This window comes from Drosophila montana, unplaced genomic scaffold (assembly GCF_035044405.1).
Source record: "Drosophila montana isolate Dmon_TW-CO22-7 unplaced genomic scaffold, ASM3504440v1 contig_3083_1, whole genome shotgun sequence".
Lineage (NCBI taxonomy): Eukaryota > Metazoa > Arthropoda > Insecta > Diptera > Drosophilidae > Drosophila > Drosophila montana.
Window position 1 is genome coordinate 348403 of NW_026997957.1, and position 12453 is coordinate 360855.

Consider the following 12453-nt stretch of genomic DNA (forward strand, 5'->3'; position numbering starts at 1 on the left):
TGACCAAACATTGATTTTAATGGCTAACAATCATAAAGAAATCGGCCAAAAGACAAAAAAAAAAACAACAACAACAACATATTTATTTTATCTGTGTATATCTTTCAAATCGCACTTTCATCGCCCTTTTGCCTGCTTTTGGCGCACTTGGCGTTTATTAATTTTGTAGCCGTTACCGTTAGCCGCTTTTTTTTTTATTTATTTTTAGCCATTTTGCTTGCCCAAATAGATTAGCGACAACAACGGAGACGTGAGCTAGCATTTATGGCTAGAAAGTGTTGTTGTTGCTGCGGTTGTTGTCGTCGTCGTTGTTGTTGTTGTTGTTGTCATAATGTTTTGCCAACTGACCGCCCATTTGAATGTTTGAAAGCGCCATCAGAGCTTGACATGGCACTCTGGGACAGTTGGCCAGTCGGCGAAAATTTCTGCACAGTGTCACGAATTGCTAACAAAAAATGCTGCTCAATTTTTGGCAAACAAATTGAAGCACATGCGAGGCCAGCTAAGTAGAGCATAACGAAGGGTAAATACCCTTGCAGACATAAATTGTCTTTTATACAAAAGCTTTACGTTCGATTTTTTCTATAGGTGTCATATGATATAGTGGAAGAATGATGAAGTTTTTTTAAATATATCTTGAAAAAATTAAAAACTATTTATTCAAAAACTAATTTTGTTCGTTTCTTCCTATAGAACTATATTATATAGTAATTTAATAAGAAATAGATTTTATTCGTATGTAAAACTTGTAAATGCCAACAACTTAAAGATATAAAGAACTTAATTTTAGATCGTTCCTATGGCAGCTATATTATATAGTAGTCCGATTTTGATACGGCCTTGCAGATATGTTGGGAGGAGCGTGAAACTCCCTATTGCTGTGTTTTGTCAAGATATCTTGATAAATGGTTAAATTTTTGAAATAAAAACTCATTTGGTTTCTTCCTATAGAGTTATTAAATATAGTCTTTAAATCAGGATAAGATTTTGCTCATATGTAAAAGTCGTAAATGCCAACAACTTGAAGATATCAAGAATTGTATTAATTTAAGCGATCGTTCCTATGGCAGCTATATGATATAGTAATAAGATCTGGCCGCATTGGACATATAAAAAGCGTCCCTCAAAAAGAAAAATATGAGCATAGTTTCCAGCTTTCAAACAGACGAAAATTTCTATATATACAAGACTGAATATATATATACTTTATGGCATCAAAAATGTCTCCTTCTCTCTGCAATGTCTCCTCTTGAAAATGATATAGAGCGTAATTAAAACAAAAATTCAAATATATTTTGTAATACATATTTGACAACATTTAACACAGACCTTGCACCACGGTGCCTTGGTCGGTCAGAACAATTTTAAATGCTGCTCATTTTTCAAAGTTGCGGCCGCTTTGCCCCAATATGTTTGCAAGAGCTCTGTGTGTGCGTGTGTGTGTGTGTGTGTGTGAGTGTTTTTAATAGCCAGCAGGGTTAAAAATTTAATGGAAAAACGTTTTAATAAATCAGTTAAGTGGTCTTGCCGCTTTTTTGCGGCTAATTACACGCATTAGTGTTCGCCAAGCCGATCCAGACTGCCATAGTCTGCATTGCCCGACTCTTCGTCTTGCCACCCTTCCCACCCCCCGCCTCGGCCACCGCCCCCAGCCCCAGTTGCAGGCAAAGACGCGTCCATGTCGCCAAACAAAAGCTAGTTGCGAACCTATGCCATGCCGGGACCTGAACATGCAGCGCGTAATTTAGCAATTAAAAGCGATTAACGCGCGTTCAGCTACTTAACGTCTTTAGCTTTTTTTTTGGATCGACTCTTTAATGGCCCCCAAGTCGAGCAGCCGAATCAAGCCAAAGATTAAGCCTCACTGTGCCTTTTCTATTGGCCTCTTGCGCGTTCAGAGTGCGCCATCAAATTTTATGCTGATTATTGAATACACGCTGCAAAAGACATAAAAACCGAAAAGCGCAATTCTCTAATGAAAATTTACTATCCGATAGTCGAGAGTTTCGATTCGAGACTATTTCGCGATTTCGCGAGATTGAATTTTTAGTGCTTTTCCTGGTTGCATTTCCATGCGTTCCGACATTAATAGGTTTTTGTGTGTTTCATGTTCATTTCATTTCACTTTATAATTACTTCTAAATATGTTCCTTTTTTATGATTTTTTTGTACCCTTTTCACAGACTGCAAAAGAGTATCTTGGTTTTGTGGTCTTCCTCTTTTTATTTAATCTTGAACTCCAAGGTTTCTGGCAGTTGTCTTTAGAACTATTCGAAACTTTCCGAAAAGAAAGAAAAGGCTTAAACGAAATGGGAGATATTTTCTTCTAGACCTTTTGGTATTTTATTGCTGTATGAAAAGTAAATTGAAAGGGTAAGAGATTGTTTGAGTGGGATACTTTTTGCAAGTGCAAAAAAAAAGGGAAAACCCTTTTATTAAATTGAGTGTTCCATTCCGTTTGTTTCAACAGCAGTTCTATGAAGATTTCTTATGGAATAATAGAAATGGAAGAAATTTAAATGGAAATGAATTCTTTGTAAAAGCATGCATGGAAAAAATTATGTTTATTTTAAGTGTTTCATTCCGCTTGTTCCACTGCTGGTTTATTAAATTCTTTCATTTAATTGAAGTAAAAGATTTTTAAATTTAATTTAGCTCTTTGAGAAAATATATTTAGAAGAAGAAAAACATATATAGAAAAAGAAACGTCTATTTTTAGTGTTTCATTCCGTTTGTTTCTGCAGCTGTTTTATGAATAAATCCATTGTTTTAATTGAAGTAAATGAATTTTAAATAGATTTGAGTTCTTTGAAAAAACATATATAGAAAAAGAAATGTTTACTTTAAGTGTTTCATTCCGTTTGTTCCACAGCTGTTTTTTTCATAAAACTTTGTTATAATTGAAGTAAAAAATTTTAAATGAAATTGAGAACTTGAATTTGAGAAAGTTCTCATGTATGCTTAAAAGAATAATATTCAAGAAATTGTTTGTCTGAATTGAATCCCATTAAAAACTTTGCCAAGAACTTCTGCAAACCTTGCTGCACTTCAGCTTCGAGTTATGACTAAGATTAATCTGGAGTTATAATAACAGCCATCGATGATTATTTAGTGCATTATTTATTTACTTTTTTTTTTCCCCATTTTTTGGGTCAACTGCAGTGTTGGGCCTTTGCATTTTGGCCAAGTTTCGTGTTGGCATGTGAAAGGCGATCGCCGATTCTGGAGTGAATGCCTTGCACCAGTTTTTTGTGGGTTAACTGGGCCGCCCATAAATTGGTAACAGTGCAGCGCCAAAAGGGGCGTGTTGGAAGGTGTATGATGGGCGAAGGGAGGGGGAGGGTGGGGGAGCTTTGGGTGCTGCAGGGGTGTGAAGCTGGGCATGACTTTCTAAACTGTGGCGCCGCGGCATTTTTTGTTGTGTTTGTGTTTCTTTTTGTCTCTTCACTTGACCACAAAAACTGAACTGAATGAAATGGCCAAAAAGTGTGGACTGCATTCTTGACGCGGTTTGGCTTTTTCTCACCTGCCGCACAATGCAAATGGCAGCAAATTAACAATCCGTTTCCAACTAGTTTCGTCTCGATTCGTTTGGCTTTTCGTAACGACTTCCGTTGTTTCAGTTTTCTGTTTTTTTGTTTTTGGTTTTTGTGTGGCTTTAACCCATTGTTGGCCCACACGGCGCACTCACGGCCGGAAGACCAAGTGCCGTTTTCGAGAGCGAAAGTTGTGAAATCCGTCAAAGAAGCGCCAAATGGATAAATCATGTTGTAACCGGGCAAAAGCCCAGGTATTTTACGAGCCATAAGCCAAACTGTGCCCGTGTCCCGGCCAGGTGCAAATGCACAAATATATGTTGGAGCTCCTAGTAAGAAACCTCCTTGCGTACTCTTTACGGCTTATTTATGCTGTTTATGCAGCGTTAAAGGTTATAACACATGCCCGGGCTTTATGCGCGCCAAGGTAAATATGAGAAAGCAAACACATTTTAATGGCATTCCATTTGTATTTACATTGGCCGACGCAAAGCGGGCGCAATGAGCACTGCCCCAGGCCAGACGTGAATGCAAACCTAAGAAAACAAACCGAACGCAAAGAAAAAAATGAGAAGAGAAGAGAACAGAGCCGCAACAAACCGCATAAACAAATCAAGAAATGTTCAAATGCCACGCATGGGAGTTGCAAAAAGGCTTTTGATGCCCGCCAAGTGATAGAAATGGACGCGCACCGACCCAGAGACAGGCTCCGACTCCGATCCAGACTCAGACGGAGAAGGAGACGCCATCAGCTAGTTTTAGTTCCCAAACATGATGATGATGTTCATGATAATGAGCATGGACCACACACGTCTGCTCAAGGGCCGCAGTTCGATTTTTCATTTGACAATGAAGGCGACGCCCACACCATAAATGTCCCAGCTCTAGTGTGTGCGTGTGTGTGTGGCAGTGTGTGTGTGGCAGGGTGTGTGTGTGTGCTCTCCCTAGGCGCTAAAATCTCCGCAACGAACTTGAAACTTTTGCTTGGCCCAGACCCAAACCCCAAATCACAATTGTATCGCGATTCACCGCCAGGCAAAAAAAAAAAGGAAGAAAATTAAAAGTGCATTGCAGCACACAAAAAAAAGCAAGTTTTAACTTCTATTACGACACACCGAAGACTAAATACCCTTAGAAATAGTTTTATGCAAGGCATTATCTTCTATAGGAATTTCAGAATATAACGATTTAAGATATGTAAGAACAATAGAGTTTATAATTGTTGAGTTGGGTCAAGATTTCCTTAAAAAACAGAAAAGTTTTCTATAAAAAAAAATTAATTATTATATTGATTAATAATATAGATTTATAGATCTATGTAATTGTCCGATTTGAGATGATTTGGCAAGCCTCTCTTATGTCAAGTTGACTTAAGATATCTTAGAAAAAACAATTTTTTCACACAAGAAATTTATTTTCGACTGATCTGTACTATGACAGCTATATCATTATATATATCCGGCCAACTTCGACTTGTGTTCAGTCTGCAATAGAAAGTTTTCGTAGTCTTCCAACAATAGCTTTTATTGCTTGAGTCCGCTTTTGCTGCTGATCAAGAATATATATAGTACTTTGTGGAACTCGAGACGCTTTTTCGATGCGTTACACAATTCTTGACAATTTTATAATACCCTCTACAAGAGGCTGGACATCCAGACCTGCCCCAACAACATCTCCAACTTCGGCTGCAGCAACGACAGCCTTTAATTGGACTAATCGCAACAATAACTCAATTTCTTATCAGCAGTAAAGGCGTTAAATATATTCAGTACAAAAACAAAAAGCCCAATTCCAACTGGAATTAGGCATATTATAGGTGTGTGCATGTGTGCTGACATGTAGGTATTCGGACATGTACATGTACGCATGTACGCATTTACGCATGTACGCATGCGTGCATGCTTGCATGTATACAAAACAAACATGCAGACATGTATGTACAAACGGGCATACATATGTATGTATATATGGTGATGAACGCACAGCCCAAACCGTTAGGGCTAGAAAGCTGAAAGTTTCACTGTAGTTGAGTTATCTGACAGGATTTCGGGAAATTCCACTCGCATGTGCATAGTAGACATGGGTCGAAATTCCCCACCCCCATAACTCGGTCAATTCTCATCCGATTTCCACGAGGTTTGGCTCTTTTGTCATTATTTAGCCTCCAGATCAATTTGGCATTTAAATCTGACAACATGATTCTTGGTCCAAATTCATGTAAAAATGGTACCCTCAAATATCCTATATAGACATAGGTCGAAATTTCCCACCCTCATAACTCGGTCAAATCTCTCCCGATTTTACGTTTTGTCCGATTTGTTTCAAACTTTTTTTGAAAGCTCTACGTAAGAACTTAATGAATATGTTTTTAAGCGATTTGGGAAATTTCGCCCGCAATAGTGGAAAATTAGCGAAAAACGGTTGTATGAAAGTTTTTTGTTAACCGACCGATTGGTTTCAAATTCATATAGCATAAGCATGTATATATCTATGTATGTATGCGCGTATGTATGTTGTTTTGTGTGTATGTATGTACATATGTGTATATGTATGCAGATGTATGTAAATATGTATGTGCATGCATGTATATGTTCTTGCGCTCCTTTTTCTCGCTCTGCACATCTCTGTCCCTCCCTTATATTCCTCTTTATTTCACCTGCTGTTATTTTAACCAGCACCCCAAGTTTCTTATTCTTTTAGAGAAGTCTTTCTATTTCAAACTAATACACATTTGCATATATGTAATATTTATGTGTGAATTTATTGCATGTGAAAGCAATTCAGACCTGGACACACTCTTTCTCCTAGCATTAATATATAATAGGAAGTCAGATAAGTTATTTGGATATCATTTATACTCAGAGTTAGGGTATTAGCATGTAACTGAGTTAGTTGCAGCTAGAGCTGAAACTGAAATTGAGCGTGGGGTCGGGTATTTGGTATTTGATATTTTGTAGTTTTTGTCCTGGGGTCGTCCTGTGTTCCTGCTGTCTTGGCTCGAGTGCCGTTCAGGCGGAAAGGTAAATGTAAAGCTAAAGCTAAAGCTACGTGACCAAGTGACAAATTGCTGGCAACTGTAACGACAGCGGCTTCAATTTCGATGCCATGAACTTGAAAGATATTCAAGTGGGGTGCGGCATGCGTGCCAATCTGCCAGCGTCCGGATGTGCCTCGGCACAGTGCAACGAACTGCAAGCCCAATGGGATTGTGCACATTGGTTGGGTGCAGCTTCAGCTTCAATCGAGTCAGGGTAAACGCAGCTGAAATAAATTATGCAGCGCTCCAAACAACGCATTTAAAGCCAATTTCAACACAAAATGTCTAGGCCAGAGTTGGACGACTAGAAAATACCCTGTAGCTTACTTCGAGCTGCCAACAAAATTCGAAAATTAGAAAAATCATTCCCAAATAACTCGAGCACTCGAAGTCTGATCTTTATGTAATTTTCAGGAAATTCCTATAAAATCTTATTATGTGTATATCCGCAAGCACAATTCTGCAATTTCTAACATTTTTATTTCTTGTATTTTACGTGGAGTAAACGTAGTAGTAAAATTTTCTAGGAATGTGTATACCATAAGAAGCAACATTTTATGTGTGTATCCCCTAGAATCTTCGAGATGCACACATAAAACCCAGGCTCAAAATCGTTAACTATCGACTTGGGCAAAAAATCGAGATCTTATATTCCCAATTTGAAGTCTATAGCCTTTATGGTCTCTAAGAGTTATCTCTATGGACAGCCAGAAAATAATATTTGTGTTTACTCTAAGTTTGAAGTAGTCGCCTTCTGCCTGCTACCAACCATAATACACTCAATTCGCAATGTTCACAGGGTACACAAAAAAGTAATCAAAATAATAAAAAATTAAAGCTGACATTTAAGTCGGGGCGTGTTCGGCTTTGTCAAGTGGCCAAGTTATTGGTCGACTGAAGTGCCTTTTGCCAGCCGATCGCTTATCCTCATATTTATATGTTTACAGTTCTTTTGTGCTGACTGCAGATAAACACGCCCATTAACTGAACGGAACAGCTCTGAAAACATTTCTAGAGAACTTTAGAAGTTCACATAAGTGTCACAATAAAATAAAATTATTATATTTATATGAACTTGGGACTTAAAACATTGTGCCTAGATCCGCCTATAACCCTCGCAGTAAGAGTTTATTTGCGATCATCGATAACTGCCTCGTTTTCAAGCAATCGATAAAAATCGATATCGATAGCCGCCTTTTTTATGATCCAGACTCCAAATTTAACATGTAGCTTTTCGTAGAGTATAAAATATTAAGTAAATATCTTTGCTAAGGCTCGAGCTTCTTCTGGTTCTAATAGAAGAAGGTTCTGGGTATTCCCTAATCGTCCACTCCTCCTTTTATGCTCTTGTTGCTCTTTGAGTTATTTTTATTTAAAAAATGATCAAATAAGGAATCTTAAAGCTAAAATGTGAAACATAACCTCAAATTCGCACAGCTGTTTGTTAAACATAACCTCAAATTTGGCAAACTTTAGCCCGCACAGCTGATTGTGAAACATAACCTCGAATTTTGTTATCTTTTGCTTCGCTCAGCTGCTCAAATTGAATTCAGAATTCCAGCTAACGCTTGTTAAATGTAGTTTGGCAACACACACACACACACACTCGCACACACACACACACAAACACACACACATGGGAGCATAAAACGCAGTCATAACTTTTGCACACTAATTAAAAGTTGAAAACTGGCTACTAATTTGCACCCAGCCAAACGCCAGTTAATTGCAACAAATCTCAACGTGTTTTTTTTGTTTGTCTGTTTTTTTTTATTGTTTTGCAGGCAGTCGCAGCTATCGTGGGACTTTCTAGAGACAACAACGGTCCACAGAGATACCCAAAACTGAGCAGACCCACAGAACAGCAGCAGCCGCAGCAGCCGGAGCAGGCAGAGCCAAAGTCAGAGACGAAGTCGGAGACGAAGTTGGAGACGGAGACGGAGACAGAGCCAAGCAGCAGACAAAGCGCCAGGCAGAGCAGGGCGCAGTTCTAGCAAAATGCACGAGAGACGCGTCAAGAAGTAAGAACAACAAAGAAATAACTATTAATTCGTTCGACATGTCGAAGATTAAATACCCTATACGATATGCATGGTAGAATAAAAGTAACAGATTTCGATGAGCTTTCAATAAGTGAGAAAGGGATAGGAAGAGAGAGCAAGAGAGAGTATAACATAGTTGGCGGTGTAGGCGAGACAGCCTGTGAGAAAAAAAAAAAGATGAGCAGGCAAGAAAAAAGAGAGAGGCGAATAGAACTATCATATTCGTAAAGAGAAAGAATCGCATAGAAAGGAAAAGAGAGTAAAGAGAGAAAGAGAGAGAGAGAGAGAGAGAGAGAGAGTAAAATAGGGATTGTATGTGGGTGTAAATGAGACAACTAGTACGAAAAATAGATAGATAGGGAGAGTGAAAACTACGAAGGCATGGAGAAAGAGAGAGACAGTGAAAGAGAAAGACACACGGATTAAGAGAGCGAAAATAAGAGAAGGCAGATGATACTGAGACTGAGCACGTATAATAAAAAGCGAAAGAGAGAAAAATGGCAGGCGAAGACGAGAATTTAGGCAGAGAGAGAGAAAAGCGAAAGAGAGAGAGAGAGAGAGAGAGAGAGAGAGAGAGAGAGAGAGAGAGGGAGGGAGGGAGGGATAGAGAGAGAGAGAGAGGGAGGGAGGGATAGAGAGAGAGAGAGAGCGAACGATAGAGAGAGAGCGAGAGAGAGAGAGGGAGAGCGAGGGAGAGCAAGAGAGAGAGAGAGAGAGAGAGCTAATAAATAAATATCAAAAGAGAGGAAGGTGTAGTTAAAGATATCTATTTTAAGGCAGTTGATAGAGTCGGGGAGAGAGAGAGAGTTTGGAAGAGAATAGCATAGGGCCCGAGAGAAACATGATTACTAACAATTTCCCTCCAAAATTTTAATAATTTGTTAAACTCGACAGACTGAAGGGCGGCCATTATGTGGCCACACACGGGAGGCTGACGCCGGATCCGCCGTATGTGCACTCGAATCGCGGCTATTCGACGGACGGCGACGACTCGCACTCGCATCGGGCGCACTCGGAGTACACGCTCGCCCACGAGCGCATCTCGCCGCAGTCGCATTCCCAGTCGCAGTCGCAGGGCCATTACAATTCGTCGCGCAAGTCGCGCGCCACGAACGGACAGCAACACCTGCAGCACGGCTACAGCCACAGTCAGATGGGCCTCTCCAGCACGCCGGACAACGGCGGTCCACGATCGCTGAGCGGGCCGCCGCCCACGCGCCAACCGCCGCGCGCCCCCTCCGCCCTGAGCTACGATCAGGCGGGCGATGCGGGCAGCGATATCTATGTGACCAGTGCCGCCTACAAGGCGCCCTCCGAGATCAGGTGAGTCCCAAATCCCATAAAGTACGTATAAATTCGTGATTAGCAGCAACAGCTGGAGTCGACTTGGTTCTGTCCGTCTGTCTATCTCCCGTTCACTCCTGTTACCCAAAATCGATAAGTATCGATGTTTAGTCTAGGTTTCTTTTCGTTTATCTCGGAGCTGATACGAGCTTTAGACACAAAATCTGATTCTGTTTAGCCTCCGTTCCGCTGAGCTATTTTTGTCTTGATTCTTGGTAAATAAACACATTTTGACGTAATATCTTGGCCCTGAAAATAATATCAAGATTGGACATTAAGTACAGGAGTTTTTCGAGAATGTTATTCGTAACAAATTGGAGCAGAAGAAAGATGAAGCATAAGCTTGCATAAGTTAAAGACAAGATTGCAAGGAAAAGAAAGTAGTAAAAACGAGCCCAAACGAAATTCCAGTCAATTGAATTGAATCGAATTTTAAATATGCCAAACTAGCGGATATATTCCGCCCTTGCCTCTGGCACTTATAACATAAATTCTCCCACTGATCCTTTAAAATGAGTTTGAAACCGATCGGAGGGTAAACAAAAAACTTTCATACAACCGTCATCCGCCAATTTACCACTGTTGCGGGTGGAATTGCCCAAATCGAAACACGTTTTCATTAGGTTCTTATGCAGAGCTTTGAAAATAAGAAGGAATGGATTTTCAAAAAAAGTGAGAAACACGCCACAAACGAATTTGAACAAGGATCTTTGAAAATGAGTTTGAGGCCGATCGGATGGTAAACAAAAAAGTTGCATACAAACGTTTTTCGCCATTTTTCCACGCATGCGGGTGGAATTAAGCACCGGAACTTGTAGAGCTTCGAATAGTTAGATGAAGATAGAGATAAGGCAGAGAGTAATAAATCCTTTGATGGAGAAAGTGCAAATATAATTTTAAAAGATGACAAATCTCGAACCAAAACCTGAATTCTTGGCTGTGGAAATCCAGTTACACGAACCGAACCAAAAAGCAGGAAGATAGTTTCAGGATTTGCAGCTCTGATATTAGGGATAAATGTTAAAGCAGCTTGGAGCTGAGCTGAGCTGAGTTAAGTTTATAGTCAGGTACTCCCGACTTGGCCAGTGGAACTAGTGAAGCTTCTAATGATTGGAGTCGAATCCTTGCAGCCGCTACAGCCAGCGTCCGGTGTCGCGCGGAGCACCGCGCAGCGTCTACTCGGTGGCCAGCACGGCGAAGACGGGCCGGAGCGGCCGCTCGACAACGAAACGTGGCGCCAAGATCGAGACGATGTCGGCGCCAAATCCGTTCTGCCCGAATGTGAAGGGCGTCTGCTGTCTGATGCTGCTGCTCAATCTCGGGCTCATACTGGTCACCCTCGGCTTTGTCATTGTGGTGCAGTTCTATGAGCCCGTCTACGTCTGGTAAGCGATTGATATATTCCACATTTGTGCCTCAATTGATATGTTTGCATATCTTGCAGGATATTGGGCATCATATTCCTCATCTTTGGATTTCTCACGCTGATCGGCTGCATGATCTACTGCGTGTACGTGTGCCGGGACGCAAAGACCCCATCGCAGGTGCGCAACGAGGATCTATATTGGACGCGACACTGGCAAAAGAATATTGGTTATACGCCGCAGGAGATCAACTACAAGGCGGACAAATATGATGCCTACTCGGATCGCTATTCGGTCAGCAAGCTGAGCGGCAAATATTCGGATCGCGAGAGTCAGCGCTACTGATGAGGCGAGGGGAGAAGGGGGAGAATATCTTGGAATATCTATGGCAAACACATACAACTAATTACTGAAGCGAGGGCCGACCGATAAGTAGTTGAGAATAGGATAGAGCTGTGTTTTGCAACCGGCTGTTAAATTTGCCAGGCACCGCCTTATCGATCGATAACTAATCGATATGGTGCTAGAGATGGCACTTGGCACAAATACTTATTAGCCAGCGCCCTCGCACAACGCACAACATTAAAACAAAAAAAAAAACAAAAAACAAAAAAGAAGATAAACTGGCGCATGTCTATAACTTAAATAACTAGATAATAGTCTTAAACGGTTTATTAACAAGGCCTCAACGTACCTGCTGCAAGCTGCTTGCTAGTTTGTATGTTCTTAATCATAAAGTGAGAGAGATATATACATGTGTTTGTGTGCATATACATACATACATGCATACATATATGTATACGGAAAAGATACAGAAAGAGTATTGGAATGCTGCCATATTTGAGAGACAGTTTTTTTTTTGTTGTTTGCTTAAATTCTAACTGAAATGCTTGATAACAATGTGCAAAGCAATAATAAAACAGTAATTATACAAATAAACATTCAATAAAGTGTAAAAATGTAACAAAATGAGGACAATCTAATAATCTAATCGTCGACTCCGATACCAAACATATATATCATAAAATCGTCGTAAGTAATTAATTTAATATTGAAATCTGGTTTGAGTTTTCAAATTTAATCCGCCCGCACTTTGTGGTAAGTCTTGGCGTTGCCAGTCGTATAGCATT

At 40.2% G+C, this 12453-nt stretch overlaps 1 protein-coding gene across 1 annotated transcript in view; it reads left to right on the forward strand.

The window, feature by feature from the left end:
* The window catches only part of LOC135430806 (uncharacterized), a 28167-nt gene extending 16162 nt beyond the window's left edge, over positions 1–12005 (forward strand). The window contains exons 3-6 of the mRNA XM_064685606.1: positions 8358–8594; positions 9510–9938; positions 11090–11344; positions 11404–12005. Coding sequence (XP_064541676.1) covers positions 8572–8594; positions 9510–9938; positions 11090–11344; positions 11404–11668 — 972 coding nt within the window. The 5' untranslated portion in view covers positions 8358–8571 and the 3' untranslated portion in view covers positions 11669–12005. The remainder of the gene's footprint in view (positions 1–8357; positions 8595–9509; positions 9939–11089; positions 11345–11403) is intronic.
* The last annotated feature ends 448 nt before the right edge of the window (positions 12006–12453 follow it).